The sequence below is a fragment of the Octodon degus genome, unplaced genomic scaffold (genome assembly GCF_000260255.1).
Source record: "Octodon degus isolate 3935 unplaced genomic scaffold, OctDeg1.0 scaffold00034, whole genome shotgun sequence".
Lineage (NCBI taxonomy): Eukaryota > Metazoa > Chordata > Mammalia > Rodentia > Octodontidae > Octodon > Octodon degus.
This window is the reverse complement of record NW_004524610.1, coordinates 768,024-791,582: the sequence shown is the minus strand read 5'-3', so window position 1 is coordinate 791,582 and position 23,559 is coordinate 768,024. Positions and strand designations below refer to the sequence as shown.

At 45.2% G+C, this 23,559-nt stretch overlaps 1 protein-coding gene across 1 annotated transcript in view; it reads left to right on the top strand.

Annotated features, from left to right (window-relative positions):
* Ros1 (ROS proto-oncogene 1, receptor tyrosine kinase) overlaps positions 1-23,559 on the top strand; it is a 145,184-nt gene that overhangs the window by 74,480 nt on the left and 47,145 nt on the right. The window contains exons 22-33 of the mRNA XM_023714195.1: positions 2,348-2,610; positions 4,939-5,002; positions 5,300-5,502; positions 8,042-8,247; positions 8,603-8,889; positions 11,809-11,985; positions 15,639-15,841; positions 17,135-17,279; positions 20,013-20,245; positions 20,328-20,504; positions 22,259-22,427; positions 23,056-23,173. Coding sequence (XP_023569963.1) covers positions 2,348-2,610; positions 4,939-5,002; positions 5,300-5,502; positions 8,042-8,247; positions 8,603-8,889; positions 11,809-11,985; positions 15,639-15,841; positions 17,135-17,279; positions 20,013-20,245; positions 20,328-20,504; positions 22,259-22,427; positions 23,056-23,173 — 2,245 coding nt within the window. The remainder of the gene's footprint in view (positions 1-2,347; positions 2,611-4,938; positions 5,003-5,299; positions 5,503-8,041; positions 8,248-8,602; positions 8,890-11,808; positions 11,986-15,638; positions 15,842-17,134; positions 17,280-20,012; positions 20,246-20,327; positions 20,505-22,258; positions 22,428-23,055; positions 23,174-23,559) is intronic.

Below are 23,559 nucleotides of genomic sequence, written 5' to 3'. Positions count from 1 at the left end.
GAGTTGAACCCTTTGTGTCTCTCTGGCAAGATGTTCTGCTCCTGAATCAGCTGGGTGGGTCTTGCCTCTAGCCTCTTTGCAGGGAGTTCTGTTGAAGGGTTCCGTGTTGGGCCTGCACTCTGGGTCTATTCAGGATCCCGCGGCCTGGGTCATCTCACTCACTCGCCGGGCCTGCGCTCTGGGTCTGTTCAGGATCCGGAGGGCCCCAGTCGTCTCCAAGATGGTTTAATCTTAGCTCTTTCATGAACCGGTAGTTGCTGCAGTCACTCCTGAAGTTGAGGTGACTGGAGTGGCTGAAACCAACACATCATGCTTGCAGCCAACCGGCCCCTTCAGCCTGGCAATATTTCTTCACAAAGTGCTTTTTAATAAGTGTTGGTTCCTAACAACTTAGTGGTTTTAAATGTTAATAAACTTCCCTTGTCTCTGGAACAGTAGTTTATAGAATGTATTTATTCTAAATTTGTGTGGTAACGTCCCATGGTGTGACTGGTATTGTGGGTTTGGAGAACACCATGGAGGAAGGCTTAATTTCATCACATATTTGCTGTCCATGACAGAAGTGAGCTCCCTCCATCCAATGATCTCAGTGGGAAACTCCAAAATGATACAGGGAGAAAAACTGGTCTCGGGTGGGTGACCTCCAAACAACATAGGGAACCTCCAAATGACATAGGGAAAAATGATCTCTGGACCTGACCTGCATGAGTTCGTATTCTCTAAAACTGAAGAATGAATTTTAGGAACAAAAAGAGGTTATGAGCAGAATATATTTATTGAGAGAAAGAGTGCTCCTTTCTGAGAGAGGGACAGGAGGGGGGGGCCCTGAGTGGGTAATTTCCCCTGTGGGTCAGAATTGTAATTGTGCTTGGTCCTTACACAGTTGTGAGGCACATAGAACAGGTGTCAATCTGTGATTCTGCTAGTGAGGAAACAGAAGATCTGGAGCTGTCTATGAGAAATAGCTACTAAGTGTAAGGACCTAATCCAGGATTTTTATTGTAGTTTCGTCAAACCTCTCATCACAAGTGGGAGCGAATTATAGCTTTACATTAACTTAATTTATGTAAATTTTCTAACACAGGACTCAGCAGACAGTGAGGTTCAGTAAACACAGACACCTGTCCACCATTCCTCTTCTCACTGTTATGACTCATTCAGCAGCATCTGCCCACAAGTCCCACAGCAGCAACCTCGAGGAAGCTGGCCTGCTCTGAAGCGGGTCATGCTTGGCTCCGAGTGTACTCTCTTTGAGGCTGTCTTGTTCTCTCAGCTTTGTGGTACTGCTCTATGGAAATGCATTTAACACATTTACAGGGGGTCCACTGAGGGCCCAGGGGCTGTAAGGAAGGATAATAGGATTGATCCTTTCCTTTGAGATAGTCACAGTACAGAAAGCAATTGTTCAAATTGACCACTATTTATTAATCACTTTTTATGTGCCAGTCCTATGCTAGGTCTGGGGAATTTAATAGGGAATAAGAAGAGATCGTTTCTCTAATGGATCTCGTTGGCAGCATGGAGATAAACACACTTTCCAGAGATAAACACTGAGAGCCAGACAGCAGTGGCCTCTAGTGAGTAGCCGCCACTACGACAGTTCACCTTTGTCAAGCCGCTGCAGGCTGCTTAGGAGAAGGAGCTGGTGTGGCGGATATGGCAGGCAGGCCTCTGGGAGCAGAAACATCAGCTGGCTCTGAGGGATGCAGCAGGAACCGGCATCCCGCACGCAAGGCTTGTGAAGGCCTGGGGTTGTATAGCATATGAGGCCTGCCCTACGGAGTGATGTGACTGGGGAGGTGTGGCTACCTCGTGGAGGACTCTTGGAGGGGGCCATTGGGTGGCGGCTTGGAGACCAGGCTCAGGAGCAAGAGGTCCAGGCTTGCATTGGTGCTAGCATAAGGGGCCTCCAGCCCTGTTCCTGAGAGGTCGGCCTTATTGGCCACACTTCCTGCTCATAGGGGCTTGGTGCAGCCCTGGTGTGCTGTAGTTCACACTCAGAACTAGCTGAGGCTGGTCAAGTCACTTCTTCTGATGACTGGCTCCTCCCAGCCATCGCTGCTTGGGGATGGGAGCTACTGCTGGCCCTGGGGAGGGACAGGAGCCTTGACCGTCTGCACAGGGCAGATGTGCTTGAACAGGGTAGAAGAGATCCGGGCCGAACTCCAGGAAGTCATGAGACTTGCTAAAATACCGTGCTGGATTCCTGAAGAAAGCTACAGAATATTTCCGGCTGACCTCCAGAGATTTACCTCAGCTCTCTGCAATGAGGAATTGTTACTGATAAGATGTCCACGTGTTGGTCAGGAGTAGCAAATCTGGTCCTGTCTCCACTTCTGTCTTGCAGCTCCATCTACACCAGAAAACCCCAGAATATTTGTGCTACCAAGTGAAAGACCCTTTAGCAAGAATACAGCTGTGGTAGAGTTCAGGTGGGACAAGCCTAAGCATGAAAATGGCACGCTGGCCAGATTTGAAATTTCCTATCATACATCCAACCAGAGTGATGCAAACAGAACATCTGAAGGGTGGATTGCTGTCAACGTCAGTGGCACGGTGACATCTTTTCAACTCAAGGGCATGAGCCCTGGGTACACTGTTGCCTTTCAGGTATGCACACTGCGACATGGGCATCTTATAGGGCAACAGAGGGGCAGCAAAGGAGGGTGAGGTTCGCGCTTCCACTCTGTCAGTGCTCTGAGGCTCACTGCACTTGCAGGGTCAAGCGGGCAGCAGAGAAACAGGGAAGGAAGGACAGCGGGGGTGAAGGATGTCTTGACAACGCCCTTCATTCAGGCTACTTCTAAGATGTGGAGTAAAGCGGGGTTTGTCAGAGAGATCTCTATAGCCCACTCAACAGAGTTGGGGCTTCACGTTCACTATCTTGTTGGATTTTCATACTGTGAGGAAAACCCCAGGTCCCTGTGTGTGCCAGTCTCTCAGCAGGCTGCAGATGAGGACGTGCCCTGCCACAGGTCCGCTTTGTTCGTCCCTCCTGGCCACAACACCCCGTGGATCATCCGTATGCCCAATTTGGGTCTTCTGACGGAAGTAAAAGCCAGTGTGCATGATTGACATCTCACCTGTTCATCCACAGGACAGAAGGACAGGCGAGCAGTCAAGAAGGAACCTCTGTCGAGACTCCATTTTGATCTTTAAGCTTTCATATAAAATAACATACCACTTATAGCTGAGGGCTTGATAATTTTCCTATTCTCATTAATTACCACACTGCAGACAGTATTTTAAATATTTACAGATATTTTCCATTTGGGGGGGTAAAGTAATGCTTTAGAGATTTGAGTTTCCTATAGATGTGTTTCTATTTTTCTTTTTGTACAATTTTATTTAATAATTGTTTTTATTGGGCCAGGGCAATAGCTCAGTGGCATAAGTGCCTGCCTGGCAAGCACAATATCCTGAATTTGATCCCTGGAACTGCAAAAAAAGAAAAAAGAAAAAAATTGTTTCTATTATCTATTAGGTCTACATATTCTGCTCAAAAAAAGTTGTTCATAAAAGTTAAAAATAATGCACATTCCTATTTGTAATGTTAATGTCTTTTCCTAAGAGTGTCTGTTTATATGGAAGTTCCAGATTTGTGTCACTGTAGACCCATGAGCTGTGACATATGTAGACATATATGATTTCATTTAATGTCGTCCTATGCAGAACTGGGTGTTGTTGGCATGCATAGGCGCCCTTGTAAGTCACACACAAATATTAATATATAGGGTGTCATGAAATGCATTTAGTGCCCAAAGGATAGCACCAGGCATGCAGTGTCCAGCTGAGAAAGCACTGGCGGCTCCGCATTTTGAGGCTACCTGCCAGTATTCTTTGTGGCTTTTATGTATATGTGAGACTGGGGAATGGAAATGATTTATTACATAATAAAAGATATCTAACTTTTTTGGAGAAAACTTTTCTGTTAGGATGTTACATGTGCAGCGAAAGTAAAGCGCATACAGCTCAGACAACGTGTTTCTGGGGTTCCACTCCAGGCAAGTTCCTCCTTCTAAGTATGACTCTGGTCCAGCTGCTTCTACCGTAGTTAGTAGCTGTGGGGCTCCGAAGTGGTAATGCGTGGGAAAATAGTTTGACATGCAATAATTTTTGAATGTAAAGTTTACTATTTTCTTTTTATAAATATCTTTTAAAGTATAACAAATTTAGTTATTTGAAGCTTTTAGTTGTTAAAGGTAAGTGGAAATCTACCATAATGTTTAGTTTTATTTCTTTCAAGTATTCGATGTAATTTTAACTTATTGATTTTTAAACTATTTGACAAACACGTGTTGCATATGACTGAGGTATGGAGAGTAACCATTTGATATGTGTGTACAGTGTGTAAGAGTTACCGCCGTCAGAGCACCCAACCACCCGTCACCACCTGGTTCCCACATTAAATTCCCAGATATTTTTTTTTTTTTTTTTTTTTTTTTTGGCAGAACCGGGGATTGAACTCAGGCCCTTGTGCTTGCCAGGGAAGCGCTTATTCTACTGAGCCATCTCCCCAGCCCATAAGGAATTTTTTTTTTGCTCCTTGAATGCCTTCAGGGCACTTTTGCATGGCTGGAGTGTTGTGGGGATCGAACTACAGCAAACTGAGGCTGCCAGCATTGTGGAAGCAGCCACTTAAAGAACTGAGCTAGGGCTGGGCCCCCCAGATATTTCTAGAGATTGTTTTTTGTTACTCCATAAAGATCCGTGCCACACCAGCATTGTCTAGACCAAAAGCCCCAACAGCTTTCGTGTGGGACCGCGTTTTGCACTTATTTATTGCTATTCTTAGTGAACAATATTTGACGCTATTAATAACGTATATCAGGCATGTGAGACAAGATACGCAGTAATCTCTTAGTCTTAGACCTTATTGCCCTGGGAATACTAATTAACGCCTCTTCTGTATCTGTTGTTTCTTTTGCTTTGCTGTAGGTTCGAGTCTACACATCCAAAGGCCCAGGGCCATTTTCTGACATAGTGAAGGCTAACACATCAGGTATTTGTTATCTAAAATCTGTTCAAGTAAATACTTAAAAGCATCTTTGCAGTGCATCTTTAGGGATTCTAATTTCATCTCTGACCTGAAGTTAAGGTCACATTTTAAAAATCGTTTTTTCTCATCACCAAAATATGTTAGTGAACCTGGGATGAGAAGGCCAAAGGGCTTCGTAGGGGCCAAGAGCGCTGGACCCTGATATGCCCATGAATTTCAGAACCACTTGACATTGACTCGAGAGACTTTGCCTGCCTGGAGCTAGCTTACTCATGCGTGTTACTTGGTTTTCATTTTCAGAAATCAACCCATGTCCTTACCTCATGTCTTTCCTTTGCAATGAGCTAGTGCTTTTCGATGTGGACCAAAATCAGGTTGTGTGGACATTTTTGGCAGAGGGAGACATCGGCGCCCTGGGCTATACTGCTGATGACAACATAGGGTACTTTTCTCAAGGGGACTCCCTTTTCCTTCTAAATTTGAGCAACCATTCTGGCTCCAAGGTACTTCAACTTTGTGATTATTGTTTTTTAAATGTATTTTAGTACAGGAACTACAGGGTCTCACTGCACAGATCGGACTGGTAGTGATCCTCCTGTTTTCAGCCTCCTGAGTGCTGGGATTACAGGCACACACCACCACGCCCACTTGCAATCACTGTCTCAGTGCACCCCAGGGATGGGGCTGGCATGGCATGCCTGGGATCAAACTCTGGTCCCTGTGCTGCCTAAGCAGGCATTTTAATCTGCTGAGCTGTCTGGCCAGCCTCTTTGTGATTCTGTTTAATGTGCAAAGTGGAACTTTGATGTGTCCTCTGGCCCTATAATTAATATGCCGGGGTGAGCCATGTTATTGGAATGATTCAAAAGGATGGGTGCTGTACAGTTATTTATATACAAATAAACACAGAATAGAATTTGGGCGAGTTCTTTCAAGATTAACTTGGAGGAGTTATTGGCAGTGTGTGTTAGAATGGAGAGATATGGAGGTGTGTGAGCTTTTTGTTACTGGAGCAAATACTGAGTTAACTTATAAAGATAAAAATTTACTCTGACTTGCAACTCTAAAGGCTCCAGAAATAGTTGTTTGCCTTATTGTTTAGGGGTCTGTCGCGAGGCAGCTATCACTTCTGGGAGTACATGGTAGTGAGATCCATTTCCTTGTGGGCAAGAAGAAGAAGCAAACATAGGCATCTGTTGCTCTCACTGTAATTGGTGCTCCCTGGGGAGAAACGGTGGCAGGAATGAGAAAGACACAAACAGACAAAAGCTAGGCTAGGCAGTTGCTGGTCTGTCTGATGGGCAAGACTAACCTAACTCAACGCACAGCAAAACAATCCTTTATACTTTTGCCAATTTTGCAACACATGACACAAGGTGGTCTTGTGACTAATAGCTGACCTTAACCAGACAGGTTGTTTATCTCAGGCGTGAGGTAGCTTGTTTGCTTTCGGCGCTGAGGCCCAGTCCCAGCTACACACGTTCGACCAATTTCGTAGCTTCCTGCAGCTCCCAACATATCCCCCTTTCTTGTGTTGTTTTGTCAGAGATGGGTGTTCCATTGCAGTTAGAGAAGCCATGTTGGGAGAAGTCTTTAAAGGACTTCTTTATACTTGATGCCAGTCCACAGATTGTAGGCACTCAAATTCAAGAATGTGACCATGGCTCCCGCCCTGTTGGGAGGGCACAGCTGATGGGCTGAACACCACCTCCTAGTCCTACTTCCTAACGACTTGCCACTTCCCAGCGATACAACTGGCTGGAGCTAAACTGCAGGGTGGGTCTTGGGAAGATACCCCAGACCCAAACAGTAGCAAAAGTGAAACACTCTAGTCCTGACTCTTACAAAGTGAGTCTGGAAAGGCAGGAAGGTGCTTTGGAACGTGTAATCTGCAATTTATTCCAGGCCTATCACTTACTAGATCTGTGACCACCTTCAAGTTACTTAACCTCTGTGGCCAAGTAGGCCCTCCTCCTGGGTTCCTGTGAAGGTCAAGTGAGATAGACTGTGAAAGCCAATGCCTGGCGTAGGACGGGCACCCAGTTCATTGCAGCTGTTACGGCGGAGGGCCAACCAGTACAGCTGTCAGGCTACAGCAGGGTGTGGGGAATCTCAGGGAATGAACGTGCACCAGCCCAGATGAGTGGTGATAGCAGCAGAATGGAAAACATCTTGGTCTCAAAGAAGACAAACCAGATGAGGTTGGTGACAGGCAGAGACAGGAGCAAGGCAAAGGCAGAGGAACTAGGGCTGGAGCTCCTCAGGGGCTGTGACTACAGGGAAGCTGGCGGGAAGTGCAGGTGAAGGAGGCACGAGAAGCAGCAGCAGGAAGTCTGGGCCCAAGCGGGGGACCTCCTTCATCTGCCAGCATGTCAGAAGCCAACGGCAAGCCACTGAGGGCGTTCCATGGGGCCTTAATGTGGTCACATCGCACTGTGGAAAAACCTCAGTGTCAGCAGTGTGAGTGATGACTTAGGACTGTGTCTGAGATCATCAGGAGGCTAATAAAGAGTCAGTAAGACCTGTTAAGGTGGGAGATGGGCAAAGAGGTGACAAGAAAGGGGACAAACTTGGGGTGCTGCTCAAAGTGAGAGCAGCTCTGTAGCTACAGTGCCAAGAGGGAGACACCACGGGGGGACACCTTGGTCAGGTGAGTGGGTTGCCATAAAGACAGCATGTGGGAGACAAGGTGCTGGGCTAGGGTGATGGGTCATCATACGGAGGTTTGCCGTGGCCGTGCGCACGCAAGGCAAGAGCTCTGTCACTGAGCTGCATCCCCTGGCAACCCTGTGAGGGATCCCATATGAAGATGGGGGTCTTTAGCACTGGCCCATGAATTATTCATAAGCATAGGAGTTAAAATTACCTAGAAGTGTATACAGTGTGAGAAGAGGGCTCATGTCATAATAGTACACAACCCAGGAATATTGGGGCTTTGGATTACAAAGAAGTACAATAAATAAATGATATAATAATCACAAAAGCCTTCAAATTAAAAGGCTAACCCTGTTTTCCTGGCCATGTTCTCCACCGAATGCTAAGCTTCTCCAAGACGCACGCATTTCCGGCATCACACTCCTCACGGTCGACTGGATTTCAAGGCACCTCTACTTTGTGCTAAAAGAATCGCAAAATGGAACTCAAATATTTGATGTTGATCTTGAACACAAGGTGAAACACCCCAGTGAGCTAAAGATATGTAACAGGAATTCAACAATCGTTTCATTTTCTGTATATCCTCTTTTAAGGTGCGTAATGTATCTGTTATGAACTAGACATAGGTATAGTTAACGTAGTATTTTTGGTTTAACTTTAGAAGCCAAGGGTGGGAAAGTAAGAAGCTTAGCCTTTTGGGCTTATGCTATGGACTTATGGTAAGCAATTCTGCTTATAAATTATAAGCTCACAAGTACAAATGTGAAATCTTAATCCAGACTTCTGTGATCTCCGCTATTTCTGAAGAAGGTTACTTGAGACTTGGACATGTTCTTTCCTAAGGATGTATCTGTATCCTAATTTCAGTTATTGATCTTCTTTAGAAACTAATATTTGAGATAATCTATTTTTCCCATTAAGCTAGAGGAACTGTTTTTCCTTCTATAGTCGCTTATACTGGACAGAAGTTTCCAGTTTGGGCTGTCAGATGTTCTACTACAGTGTTGCTCACCGCACCTTGCATCGCATCCTGCAACCCCCAGCTACAGACCGACCAAATGGAAGAGCGCAGTGTTTCTGCAGTGTGACTGAATTTGATTTAAGTGGAGCAATGGCGATTGATACTTGTGAGCTAGAGAAGCCATGGATATACTTTAGCAAAAGAGGCGAGATCTGGGCCACGGATCTGGATGGGTGCCAGTGTTGGAGAGTTCTCAGGGTGCCTGCCGTGCATGGTAAGACATCTGTGTGCATGTAGATGTTTGTGCGTAACAAACAGCCTGTCTTGTCCTGTTACCAGGAGCTTGCTGTCCACATATATTTAAAACAACATGCTCATGGGATTTGCTCTGGACCACGCCCAGGGCTCGGTAGAATTCAAAGCAGATTGTTTCCAGTGAGTTATACGTGGACATTCATTCCCCACATCTGTCTTTAAAACTTGATAATTGACAGTTGGGCCACAATTTTATAAATTTACTCTGTACTCTAAGCGTGCCGCTCACTACATTATCTCAAAATACCTCAGCGAGGTAGGTGTTTGTATCCTCACTTTATAGATACGAAAACTTACAATGGCTAGTATATCCATGGTAGTAACTCGTTCAAAATGCCTCGGTTAGTTGAGTTGGAACTAACGCTAACTAGACATTTGTGATCTGACCAGTAGACTGCTTTATTTTCGCTTCAGTGACCCTTGCAGCATGAATTGGTCAATATGTGGAAAGTCTGCTCTTGAAATTTATATACTTGTGGAAGAAGTGCTTGCAAGTCTTAAATGACTTGAGAGACTCCTACTTAGGGGCGATTCCAACAGAAAAACCAAACCAGACCTCTGCATGCCTCATACATACTCCAGCAGTCTACATGTCCCTGTGCAGTATGGCAGTCACCAGTCGTCACATGATATAAATTTAAATAACTAAAATTAAATAACATTGAACATTTATTCCGTCAGTCTCGCTCGTCACTCAAAAGCCACAGAGGCTTCATGGGCGTCGTTAGCACAGCACTGAGGATGCTGCTCCACCCTTACCTCTCAGCAGTTCTGTGTCCGCACCCTCAGGCTCTTGGCCTGTCCCTGGCGGGAAGCTTTGGGCTGGTTGAGCGAGAATCGCGCATCCTTAGTGGATTCCTGCCCGCTCACTCCACTGCGCTCAGTCTGTCACTCCCAGCCGCCTCTGTTGTACTGTGGCTTCCCTCTTCCCGTCACCACGTTGCTGGTCTCCACCCACAGTCTTATTGCAGTTGTTTAACAAGTGTCAGAATGTTTTCAAAAACATTTGCTGTACAAGAATTTCTAGTGAGCCTTTATTCTATAGGTCTGGAACTGGTCAGTGTTTGATCAATATGTAATTGAGACCCATAACCCTAAAATTAGAAAATCAGAGTGATGTCAGAGATCATTTAGTTCTTATAATGTTGAAAGAAATCCCCTCGCTTGTTTATTAAGAGGCTGTCACTACATTATAAAGAAGTCTGTATAATTTTTTTCATAATTCTTAGTAGCAGATATTTTTCATATATATATTAATGTATTTAGTACAGGGTCTCACTACACAGATTGGACTTGTAGTGATCCTTTCTGTTTTTCAGCCTCCCGAGTGCTGGGATTACAGGTCCATACCACCACACCAAGTCTCATTCCCGTCTCAGTCCCCCCAGAGCGTGGCCGGCACAGCACACCAGGGAGTGAACCGCAGTCCCTGCATCTGCCTAAGCAGGCGCTTTAATCTTCTGAGACATCTGGCTGGCCCGTATTTTTCTTATATTTAAATGAAGCTTTCTCTCCATTCCTCTCAGCCATCGTGCTTATTTCTGACTTCTGAGTTAATAAAGCAGAGGTTAATCATTTTCCATGACAGCCATTCAGTCATGACCAGGTGGCTGCTGTCCCACTTCCAAGCATTTTGGAGGAAACCTCCAAGTTGTGTATACCTACCTCTCAGGGGATGTGTCTTCTGGACTTTTCTTTGAATTAGTCGCCTCTGTTCCACTCTCCCTGGCTAACCTCCTCTGCAGTGCTGGTGCTGGCCTGGGTGTTGTGGCCGGTGCAAGGCGGTGGCTGCTTCCTGTGTCTCTTCATTGTGGCTCAAAGTAGCAACAGACCTTTGGGGCCCCTGTCAACAGAAACGTCCATAGTCCTCCTTCACATGGGATATTATTAAGCCAAATAGATTTTGCTTATTAATTGGTACAGTTAATTTAAGCCTTTGTTTAGGATTTTATGCTTATTTCTATTAAATTTCAATCCATTTCCTCATTCTGTTGTGACGTGTTTAAATTGCAAGGCTATCACTGACCTGCTTGTGATGGTGATAATCATATTGTCTACAAGCAAGATAAATGTGTTTATTCATTCATTCCCAGCTACTGATAAAAATATTGAGCAAGGCCCTGAGCCCTTCCCAGCCATCCAGTGCTGTGGGCTGGCGTTATCTGCTTCGGGGTTGTGCAGTCTGGGTTTTAAGTCCTGGCTCTGCCCTTTGCTAACTTTGTGGCCTGTAGCACGTTGTTTACTCCTCCCGGCTGAGTTCAGGAGGCTGATAATGAGAGCATTTCCCTTGTTGGCTTGACCTGGAAATAGAATGAGAAAAACCCCTTGCTAAAGGCGTCACGTAAACTATTACTCCATGCTGAATTAATAGAAAGGTTCAAAATTCGGCATTTATAGAGGATTTCATATGTTGGTGAGAATAAAAATTAGAGATGTATAATTTAGTCTTTATCCGTATTGTTTATGTTTTCATTTTAAAGAGAAAAACAAAAGCGATACAGATATTTAAATCAAGATAGAAATTTAACAATAGTTATTATGTTGCATATTGGGTCTTTTTTTTTATTTTAGGGAAGGATTCTACAGGGTGTTCAGGGTCTCACTACTAGATCGGGCTCATAGTGATCCGCCTGTTTACAGCTTCCCAAGAGCTGGGATTACAGGCACATACCACCTCGCCCAGTCTCAATCACTGTCTCAGTGTGTCCCAGGGGCAGGGCCGGCACAGCAGGCCTGGGGATCAAACCCCTGGCCCCTGAGCCTGCTTGCAGGTGCTTTAATCCACTGAGCTATTTGGCCGGCCCTGCATATTGTTAAAGTAAAATAGTTGCTCAAATTACAAGGTATAGACATGTAAAATTATGTTTTTAATCAGCAGGAAAAGTACTTGTTAGCCTAACTGTGGATAAAGAGTTTATATATTGGATCATCACAGCGAAAGACAACACAGAGATTTATCGAGCCAAGAAGAGGGACGGGGCCAGTGTTTCCCAGGTGACGACCCTGAGGAGTCAGCGCATCTTGGCGTACGGTTCCGCCGTGCAGCCTTTCCCAGGTACATGGGTTGCCCTGGCCCGCTGGTCTCCTGCTCCACAGCTGGCCTCAGCCCCACTGTAAAGGCTTCTCCCTGCCCTGCACCCAGCGCTGTGCAGGCTACTGTGGTCGCTGCCTGTCTGGGGCTGCAGGTACGCGTGGCTTGCGCCTGGCTGGCTACGTGCACAGCTCGGGACACAAGACTCTGGCGCTGGCATTCTCTGCCCCACCTCTTCTCTCCTCAGCCCCATAATTTCTCTTCTGTGTTATATCTCCTTTTTTGATATTTTGGGCCCCCCGGTGGTACCAAAAAGCATCGCATAAATCCTCCAGTCCTTTTCAAGGTAAACTGCTGTATTCACTGCAGTATAATGCAGCATGTATTAGGTAGTGTGGTATGCTGAAGGCATATGTTAGGCGAGTATTACCTTACCATTACCCTGTGCCGTCTAACATGTCCTGCCCCTTCTCCTAAGTTCCTGACTTAGTGCCACTGATAGTTTAGTGTTGCATCCCTACTCCTAAGCACTCCTTGAGCTTTACGAATTTTATAGCATATAATGTATGTTCCTGTGGTATAGCACAATGATTTATAGAATTGTGTGGATCACATTATATCAGGACTATTACTGGCTATCTTTGAGGGTCATAACAAAAATTTTTGGCAAGTCTATAAACCAACCAAGAAAACATACCAAAATCAGAATTGTGTTTTCTTGTTGATAGCATTCAAACCTAAAACAGTTTTTGACTCTTATCAAGTTTTCTCTGTCATTAGCTTAAAATATTATTTTAAATTAAGCACAGCTTACTCTGAGATAGGGACAGAAATAAACCAACTTTTTTGCTTCAATATATTCAGTTATAAAATATGTAAATCTGCATCAGGTAAGAGTTTATAAATAGGCCTTGCTCATGTTTTATACATAAATTACTTTTCACTTTGAGAAATTGGAGAGATTTTAAGTGTTTGTGGCTTCTAGTTTTTGGTCCAGCATGTAGGAAATTCAAAAATTCACCACTGGGCCCAACAAGTAAAAATCTGAGCAAACAGAACTCATTTCTTCCCAGATCCATGAGCACAGCGAGGTTACCAGGCAAACCACTTTCTCTAAATTAAGAAAAGGTGAGTGGCGACGTATTTGCAATTCATGGGGATACAGCTCCACAAGCACATGGCTTTGCGGAGCCAGTGTGGGCGCAGGGAAGCCCGAGTGGTGACCAATGAATCACTGAATCGCTAGGCTCGTCATGGACAGTGCTGAAAGCTGAAGAGTCCGGAAGGCCCCGGTCATACAGGGACTGTACTTGTGACCAGGAGCCGACTTCTTACAGTGAATATCCAATTCTCATAATGACTATCTTAAAACCTTGTGTTTCCACCAGTCGGAGAAGGAAAGGAGCACTGTCAAGGCACCTGAGACCATTCTGTTCCTAATACTGACTGCCTTCCTGAGACGCAGTCGCAGCCCAACATCTGCATGTATCAGGTCTAATTTCAGCTCTGAACCCAGAGGCACAGACTCCCAAGAAGTTGGAAACCTGGAACTACAGACCACTCCCCTCCTTCTCAGCTTGCTATTGTATAATAAAGATTCACCTACAGTAGTTTCTTTTATCTAGTAATTATGTCCCATTTTCAAGAGAAAATTACCAGGCGCAATGAGAGCCATAAAACAGATGGAAGACACAAGGCAAGCGCAAGACTCAGGCTGGGGCGAGGGTGTTGGTGTCATCAGACTTGGAGTTGGAAACAGCAACAGTGAATATTCTACTGGTTTAATAGTCATCAATATGTAAGAACAGATGACCAACATAAACAGAGAAATTTCACGGATGAGACAAAGTGAAAAGAAGTACCAGAGATAAGACACTGGAGCAGAGTGACAAGTGGCTTTGTAGAGCTGCTCAGTAAAGAGCCTGTTGAGGAGAGAGTCTCCGAGCTGGAGGACATCTCAACGGAAACACCTAAAACAGGAAAAGAGAGAGAAAAAGATGACCAAAGAAATGAATAGGACACAGTGTGCAAGTATTTTGGGACAGCTACGCAGATCTAGCACATGACACATGAATGCCAGGAGGAGAGGAAAGAAAAAGGAACAGAAGAAATATAGTAATGACTAAGAACTCCAAATTTGTATCAGGAAAGTTCTAGCTAAAACAAGTTCAGAGAATGCCAAGCAGAATAGTGCAAATCAGGGCTTTTGGGGGGTAAAGACTTGTGGATGCAGGTCCCTGACTCTAGTGAATCTGCCTCTCTGGGGGTGCTGATGTTAGGGGACACCATGCGTGTGTGGGGACGCATGTGTGGGGCATCGCTGTGGCTCCCCTTCCATTTTACTGGAGATCCAAAACTGTATTATAAATGACATCTGTATTTTTAAGAAATGCCACATGGGTGTGCATTCATACGCACATTTAAAAATCTTGAAGTTTTTATAACTAACTCATGAGAAATATTATTAATATAATGCTGTCATTATTTTCTTTGAAAAAGGTGTCAACTTTATTTTACAACTTTCAAGGTACATTGCCAAGGAGAGGACTTTACCTCCACCTGCTGGAAACTTCAAGAATTGCCTATTATATTCCCTTTTCTCCCAAGCTGCTTTACATCTTCAAAATGTGCAAGTATGGAAACCCTCCTGCCCTGAATGATATTTCTGGTACTTCAATGTATCCTCTTATCTGTTAAATAAAATAAAACGACGAGAAGGCAACAGTCATCTCTGAACTGGGCTACTTCTGTTATGTTATCAGGTTATGAAGGCTCTCTTCTCACTGTAGACCAGAAGTCTGCACAGACTTTACTGTCATATAAATATTACTGGAGTCTTCGCCCAAGAGACTTCACACTCTGGTAGTCGAGAAAGCTCCAAAGATAAAACTGAGTCCAGACCAACGTGGCCAGGGCTGTGGGGAAGCCCCAGGGCATGGTGGGAACGGGCGGGCCTGCTGGAACCTGCGTGATGTGGCTGTGTGGCCTGAGCCCGCGGGGTCGCTCTGAGTGAGGCCAGTCAGTGGAGCGGGCACGGTTTGCAGGCGGTGAGGTGTGATTCGAGTACAGAGGTTTGCCCGTCCTGCGGGCAGGCAGGTGCCCATGCGTCCTGCAGCCTCTGGGAGTTGTGACCTCAGGTGCAGGGTGCAGCGTGTTGGCTGTGTGCTGCGGCCAGGCAGCTCCACTGTGCTGCCAAGCACCTCTTCTTCTATTCCTGCCTGGGCTTCCAAGAATGTCTACCAGTCACTTTCTACAGAGTGACTGATGAGCCTGTAGGCTTTGCATGAGCACCCCGGCAGGGGGCGAGCAGAAGGCCAGGCTGTGGGGGAGCCTGCTTCCCTCCGCGCAGCAAGACCCAGCTCTGAAAGGTCTGGGCCAGAAATACTCCCTCCCCTCTGAGGGCTCACTGTCTCCTGGTTGTCCTAGGTGCAGGCATGCGTGAGCTTGAGGAGGAGGGTGGGTGCTGGGCGGCTTCTCACAGCAGCTGCTGCCCACAGCAGCCAAGTGCAGCCATTGCTGTGTAGCTGTGAGGAACATTGTTTCAAAAGCATTTTCATGTTTGCTTTTTCAAGCAAAAATTACGTGTTCTACGATTTTTTTCTAACTTTCGATATTACCCTTGATGTTAAATTGTTCCTCTCATACGAATATTGATCTTCATTTTCCTCTAATTTTAGATAAGGACTTTCTGCTTCTAGCTTCAGATACTGCAGAACCAGCTATACTTGGTGCCACCAACACTAGCCTCGCAGTTGCTTTGCCTCCGGCCAGGACGATCCGCATGTGGAAGGGCCTCACCGGCCCAACTGCAACATACTTGGTTTATTATGCAGAACTTGATGGCAGGACAAACAGCTCTTACCTGAAATATAAAATACTGGTGAGACTGAGCTAGGGATTGTGGGGTTTTTCACAGGACACTGTCAGCCACAGAGAGGTCTTGCTATTTGTTCGGAAGTGTGCGGCTGTGCAGGGTGTCCCGGGCTGGCTCATCCGCTGCCGTGTGCCCGGCTGGCTTCTTGTCTGGGAGTTGGTTATGCTGAGGGTGTGCGTGAGCTCTGGCCAGTTGATGGGTCACCATGATCAGGTTCTGCATGTCCTGAAGTGACCGGTTGCCTAGAGAGGTTTTCAGGCTTCTTTTCACAGCCTATCCAGCAGGTTAAGGGCTGAGGAGTAAGAAACGTGTTGGGCAGAAAGGGTATTGGCAGCTGTTGGCTCTTCATGGCGTTTATCTGATGTAGTCAGTGCAAATCGTTTTGCCTGTCTTTCATACACAGCTGCGCAGGGGCTGCATCTTTGCAAGAATCCCGAGCGTACGCCCAGTGGGGTGTGGTGGTTGGCTCTGCACTGGCATTCACCAGATGCCTCTCGAGTGAATGAATGGGCTGCTGCCACCCACTCCAGTGGCGGCATTTGTGCTCTGGGTAGCGAGGCGGCCAGACAGCAGTACTGTGCACTGTGCTGGGCTTTATCTTACCAACTCGGAAAGTGAAGCGACCAGCGTCGGTTGCGCGCTGTGTACTATATGCTTCGTCTTTCGGTGCACACGACTCTTCGCTTACAACCTCATGGATGGTTCTAATTCAGAGTTGAAGATACTGGTCTACGGATCATCCTTTCTACTCTCTTAAACATAGTTTTAAGAATAACTAGATAATAGTGCTTAATCTTGTACTCACTATGTGTCGCAACCTCATAATGTCATCTTGCTGAATTTCCAGTGTAAGGCCTCTAGTGTAAGCGCCCTCTCCAGGAATTTAGCCTTATGCGTGAAGTGATGTTTGCAAAATTGACTGAGGACTGTCAGTCACTTGATATTTATTCATGGCAACATTTGACAATTCAGGTCTGGGTAGATTAAGGCAGTGCTATCATTATTAACAACCGACTTAGAATTAAAAATAAATTAAATTTTTGAGGTTTTATTTTTTTTCTCTTTGGCTAGATAATTTCTTTCTTTCTTTTTTTTTTTTTTTGTTCCTCGAATGCATTCAGGGCACTTTTGGCCAGTGGGCGGGTTGTGAGGTTCGAACTCCAGCAACCTGAGGCTGACAGCTTTGTGGAAGCAGCCACTTAAAGGCCTGAGCTAGGGCCAGGCCCCCTGGCTAGATAATTTCTATACACTTGTATAAGATGTAAAAATAAGCTCCTGACTTTAAAAAATTAATTACAGGAATCTCAGGAGAAGATAGCTCTCATTGAAGGTTTAAAGCCATTTTCAACATACATAATAAAAATGGCTATAAAGAATTATTATTCAGACACTCGGGAACATTCGCCTCTGGGACGAGCCATCTGGGGAAAGACGACAAGTGGCGGTGAGTGATGGGCTTGCTGGGGCTCGGAGGAGGGCTCCGCGGGAGTGCTGCGTGTGTGTGTGCTCCTCACTGCCAGCTGATCAGCAGTGTGTGAGGTTTGAGGTTTGATAAGTAAGATGGGTGTGTGGGAAAATATTTGGAACTTGACCCTTGCTCCGACTATGAGGGGAAAGCGGCTCTGGCAGGTCACACATCAGAAGTGGGTTGACAGGGAAACATGTCGCAGCACTGCCGCATGGTGTCGCCCTCTCTTCATGTACCGCTGGTCTCCCGGGGACAAAGCCCGGGCTCTCCTCCCGTCTACTGCTCTGAGCCAATGAATGTGGCTGTTTCAAGAAAATAGCTCTGCCCAGGATTGCCCTGCTATTCTAGGTCTTTTCTGGTTGCAACTACATTTTAGGAACGATTTCGCTAGGTCTGGGAGGTATGATGGTGGTAGTCTGATAGGGACTGCATTAAATCTGTACAGCAATTTTGGGAGTATGGCCATCTTCACAATGTTGGTTCTTCCTATCCAGGAGCATGGGATATCTTTCCATTTTCTGAAATCCTCTAGGATCTCTTTTTTCAGAGTACTGTAATTTTCCTTGAAAGGATCTTTGACTTCTTTAGTTAGGTTAATTCCAAGGTATTTCATTTTCCTCGGTGCTATTGTAAAAGGTATTGTTTGTATAATTTCCCTCTCAGTGTGTTTGTTGTATGTGTAGAGGAGTGCTATTGACTTTATAACCTGCTATGCTACTGAATTTCTGTATTAATTCTAGTAGCTTCTTGGTGGAGTTTTTTTTGGTCTTCCAAGTAAAGTATCATGTCATCTACAAATAATGATAATTTAACTTCTTCTTTACCTATTCTTATTCCTTTTATTTCTTTCTCTTGTCTATTGGCTGTAGCTAATGATTCCAGAACTATATTGAATAGGAGGGGTGATAGAGGACATCCTTGTCTTGTACCACATCTGAGAGTAAAGGATTTCAGTTTTTCCCCATTTAGAATTATGTTAATTATTGATTTTTCATAAATGGCTTTTACCAGATTGAAGTAGAGGTCATCTGTTCCAATTTTCTGTAGGACTTTGAACATGAATGAGTGTTGGACTTTGTCAAAAGCCCTTTCTGCATCCATTGAGATGATCATGTGGTTTTTAGTTTTTGCTCTATTGATATAGTATATTACATTTATAGATTTTCAAATATTGAACCATCCTTGCATCCCTGAGATGAATCCTGCCTGGTCATGGTATATGATATTCTTGATGATTTGCTGTATTCTATTTGCTAGGATTTTATTGAGAATTTTTGCATCTGTGTTCATGAGGGAGATTGGCCTGTAGTTCTCTTTTTTAGTTTCATCTTTCCCTGGTTTTAGTATCAGTATAATACTTACCTCCAGGAATGATTTTGGGAGGATTTCTTCCTTTTCAATGTCATTGAAGAGTTTGAGTTAGGGACTACAACTTCTGTTAATTTGTTGTAGAATTCAGCTGTGAATGAATCCGGACCTGGACTTTTCTTTGTCGGTAGGTTTGTTAGAGAAAAAGGAGGGCCACAAGGAAAGCCAACATTTTGGGCCGTAGCCTTCCAAGGTCAATTAAGACTCAGGACAATGAGAACTTGTACTGTACCATCATGTAACTCAGCTGTGTCCCAAATTCTCTGATCAAGGAGATTATGGGGCCAAAGAGGAAAGTGATCGATGATGTAGAGTGTGCCTAAGGAGAGTCATATGGAGAGAAAATGTTCTCTCAGGCTTTCACAGAGAGCACATTGGCCAGGCAATGGCTGTGACTCATCCACATGACTGACACTGCAAAATATCTACAATCTGAGGTACAGATTGGTCTCAGGATAATCTTTAGGGGATTTGACTGACCTTATGAGATCCAAAAGCTACAATTCTTGTTATATAGGTCTTGCTTTATCTTAGTCTTAACCATCCAGTAGAAAAGTATAAAAATGAAGTACAAGAAATAAAGCCATGTTTTCATGTTGAGCTGTAGGGGACTCAGGTCAACAACCTCTGACATTGCCAGTCAAGTGGAAGACCCACTACTATTATGGAATACTGGACTACTGTGGAATATTTTTCTGAGTTCACACACCTATAATTATTTAAATGATGGAACTAAACAAAAAAGGGCGTACAGATGAATGACCATTTTTTATCTGTGTATTCAAAATGGTTAGGATAGATATGTAGCTACATTCTCTTAATTCAAGGAATAGAGGTATTTATTCTAATAGTGTTTGTAGGTGGGACATCATGTCTGCATCTTGTACAACAAATAACCACTAGGAAGGCAGTATGCAGTGTGTTAATCACTGGAACTGCCCTACCAATTTGATTTGAAACTGTCTCATTGCTATTTATTTCTCAATAAAATTATGGAAAAAATAAAGCCAAAAAGAAAAAAAAAAGAAAAAGAAAATAGCTCTGGGATAATAAAGGGTGCTTTAATTTCTTTGAGATCTGATGCTATTCACAAAGCTCATCTATTGGGTAATTTGTCATTAACTGCACTCTTGAGCTGGAAGCAGAGGACAATTGGTCATTAAGCAAACGTAGGCGAGCGCTGTCAGACTCCCAGATAGCCGCCTGGCAAGAGGTTGGCTTGCTTAGCATCTGCTGTTCCCGCTGCCTGCCATGGGGTCCTTCCTCAACCAGGATGCCCTCTCCCTTTCACCCTGCAGTGTGGCTGCAACACCTCTCACCTGTCGTTGCCATTTATTTCAGTTCCAGGGGCCGTTGGGTCCATTAACACAACCGTGCTGTCAGACACCAGACTCTTGGTGTCCTGGAGAGAATCTCACCAGCCAAATGGCCCTGGAGAGTCGGTCCGCTACCAGCTGGCAATCTCCGATCTGCCCCTAATCCCCGAGGCTCCAATAAGACAAAGCCAGTTCCCAAACGCAAGGCTCACTGTCCTGCTTGCGGCCCTGTCTGGTGGACAGCTGTATGTGCTAAAGGTACACAGTGCAGTGGGCACGTTTATTGCCGTTCCCGAGCTCACGTTTGTGAAAAGGTTAAGCAGCTGTTCTTTACTACAAGGTTCTGGCCTGCCATGCTGTGGAAATGTGGTGTGCTGAGAGTCGCCCCGTCGCCGCCAAAATGTTCGACCCTCCAGAGAAGCCATATGCCTTGGCTCCGGAGAGCACCACGGTACAGTTAGGGTGGAAGGCTCCAGCCAATGGCAACCTCACCAGGTTTTGGTTTGAGCTCCAAAAGGTAAAACCTTTATGCAAACCTTTTATGATACAAAGTAAATTGGAAGCTTTTCACGTATCTATTGTTTTGTATAAATCAATAATACTTTTGTCAAAGCTCATTGATTCAAGTTTAGCACGTAGAAGCATTGAGTCATGCAGACTAACTTCTGATGGAAGGAAGTCCAGAGAGATCAATGTGCTCTGAAACAGCTCCATCTAAAAGAATGTAAGTTATGGTTTCCAGATTACACAGGATTTTATTTCATATGGCTTTTCTGGTTTGACACCCATAACAATTTGATGTTTTCTGTGAGAAAGTGAAAGAAATGAATAAACAGCCCCCCTAAATACTTGTTTAGAAGTGTCCTTTCAAGTTGGCATGGTTGTGCGTGTCTGTAATCCCAGCACTTAGGAAGGCTGATGAGGAGGATCACAAGGTCAAATCCCACTTGGGCAGTGTAATGAGTCCCTGTCTCAGAAAAGAGGGGCAGCACTGGCATGCAGCTCCACGGTCAGCCCCTCAGGCTGTCCCCAGCACTGCCAAAATCAGCCTCTTCAACCAGTAGAGGGCTCTGGAGCCTTCACGGGTCATTTAGAAAATCACAGAGCTGACCGTGTAAGCCGTGCAGCCGGCTCAGGTAGGAGTGTTACGAGGAGTTCTCCGAGGTCAGGGGTGGCCTCCAGCCAGGTAGCTGCATCCCTTGTGGGGGAGCTGGGATGGCTGGGAATGACCCGGCAGTGTCCTACGGTTCTGAGGCAGAGAAACAAGGACTGTAGGTGTCTTGTAAATGTAATTTTTAAAGGAAGGATGTGGTAAACATTGTATCTGTATTTTTATTATACTTTCCTTTCTGGAAAATTGAAGAAATTAGGATATAAGGCTAAATTTTTAGTCTAGAGTTTAAACTATGTAGATTTTTCTCCAAAGAAATCATAAAAGTGGACAGAAGAACAGATTCAGTTTAAGATTAAGGAGACACAGATAGTCTAGCCTTGGTATATTTTTAATGCAAGTCCGTGAGAGTTGTGGTTTTCCCAGATGTTGGGACAAATCTCAGCTAGAACCAAGTGTTTCTGCAGTTTCATTCTAAGGCGTCTGAGCCCAGCCCTCACAACTACAGCCCAGGTGACTAGCAGCTCCTCCTTGATGGCCTTTGTTCCTGTAAGGGCTGGTTTCTGACAGCTGGGGCCCTGATCCTTGTGGTTTCTGGGAAACCCGAGCATCTCTCCAGGTCGACAGAGAGGTGCATTTGCTGCTGCCTTGAGCCCAGTGCTGGAGCGCAGGGGCTAGAAGTTCGTACACAGGAATTAACCTTTGTCTCTGTCTCTCCCTGACTCTGTCTCCCTGCCTCTGCCTCTGACTGTCTGTCTGTGTCTGTCTCTCTGTCTCCCTGTCTCCTTATCTGTCTGTCTCCCTGTCTCTTTGTCTCTCTGTCTGTCTGTCTCTCTCTTGCTCGCTCTCGCTCTCTTACACACACACTACAGAGTAAACATTCCAGATCCAACGCGCCTCTGCGTTAAGCTGTGCGTCTCAGTGTACTTGATACACTGATGAATTTGGAACGGATAACGCCGCTCCCATCACCCTTCTGTTCTTTCCTTCTTCTCTCTGCCTTCCCCTCCGCTCCTTTCCTTTATTGCAATGGTGCTGCACTTCACGAAGGTGCAGTATCGAACGTTCATAGCTTGGTAGGAATATGATGGAAAGTGTCTGATGAAGTGACGTGCCCTCGTGAGTGCTGAGTGAAGATGGATCTGATCTTCTCCCCCCAGTGGAAGTACAGCGTGTTTTTCCATGTCAAGGCCTCCTGCAGCCAGGGTCCTGCTTACGCCTGCAGCATCTCAGGCCTCCAGCCTTCCACGTTCTATAGGGTCCGAGTCGTGGTGGTTTATACAACTGGAGAAAGGAGCCTCTCGCCCCCCAACGGCTTCCAGACCGCAGGTGAACATCGTCATGCCCTTCTCATCTCTTGCTTTATCATTCTTAGGGGTTGAAGTTTCCCTTTAAAAATAGTACATTGCTATTTTTAGAGCTTCAGTGAAAACATCAGTCAGAGGATTTTACAGGCTGTAATGAGATAATCCTGACCCGATCTTGTGCGATTCTGAATGGAGAAAATGTTTTTTCTTTCAGTATTCAGATTTCCATTCTAGCTATGATATTTATCAGTAGGAGCTATATTTCAAAAGGCAATTGGGTACTCAACAAATAATTTTTAAAGGACTTATATACTCCAGATGCAAAAATGAGTAACACAACAAGTCTATTATTTAGTATTCTGAAAGTTATACCGTAGGGTAGAGGGCAAATTTCCCACAGTGTATTTCTGTTTCGTTTGCTTTTATCAGTTACTTTGTGCCAAGCTGAGATACGTGTGAATTCTGTCACCAAGCCATCTGCAGATGCCATCACCATTAGAAACTTCAGATGTTCACTTGAAAGTGATCATCAGCATATTCCTGAATTTTCAAAGTATATTTTTCTTTCTTCAGCACTCTCCGTAGAAAGGTGTCACTGCAGAATATTTCCACTTCGAGTATATCAATCAGTATTTTCTTTGTTCCCAAAGCTGGAGTCCCGAGTAAGCCAGGCACTCCCAAGCTATTGGAAGGGAGCAGAAATTCCGTACAGTGGGAGAAAGCGGACGATAATGGAAGTGGCCTCATGTACTATGTCCTCGAGACCAGGTGGGCCTGTTTGCAAAAGTTCTTCAAAGTAGTTAATTGCCAAGTGGTCAGAAGTAAGAGTACTTAGGAGCGGTGTCTGTGCGTGAACCCTGAGGGCCTGTGGCTCAGGGGCTCCGCAGTGCGCTCTCTGCCCAAGGCCCAGAGGTCAGCCTTGCCGCTCTGATTGCGAGGCGCAGCACACCATTCTTGGGAGCTCACAACAGCACACCAAGCCTGGAGAAAAAGTACTCAACCCCGGGCCCGGGCAACCAAAGTTTGTTTGTTTGTTTTTTTTTTTTTTTTCAGAAACGGGGATTGAACTCAGGCCATTGTGCTTGCCAGGCAAGTGCTTATTCTACTGAGCCATCTCCCCAGCCCCCTATGCAACCAAGGTTTGCGTGAGTCTG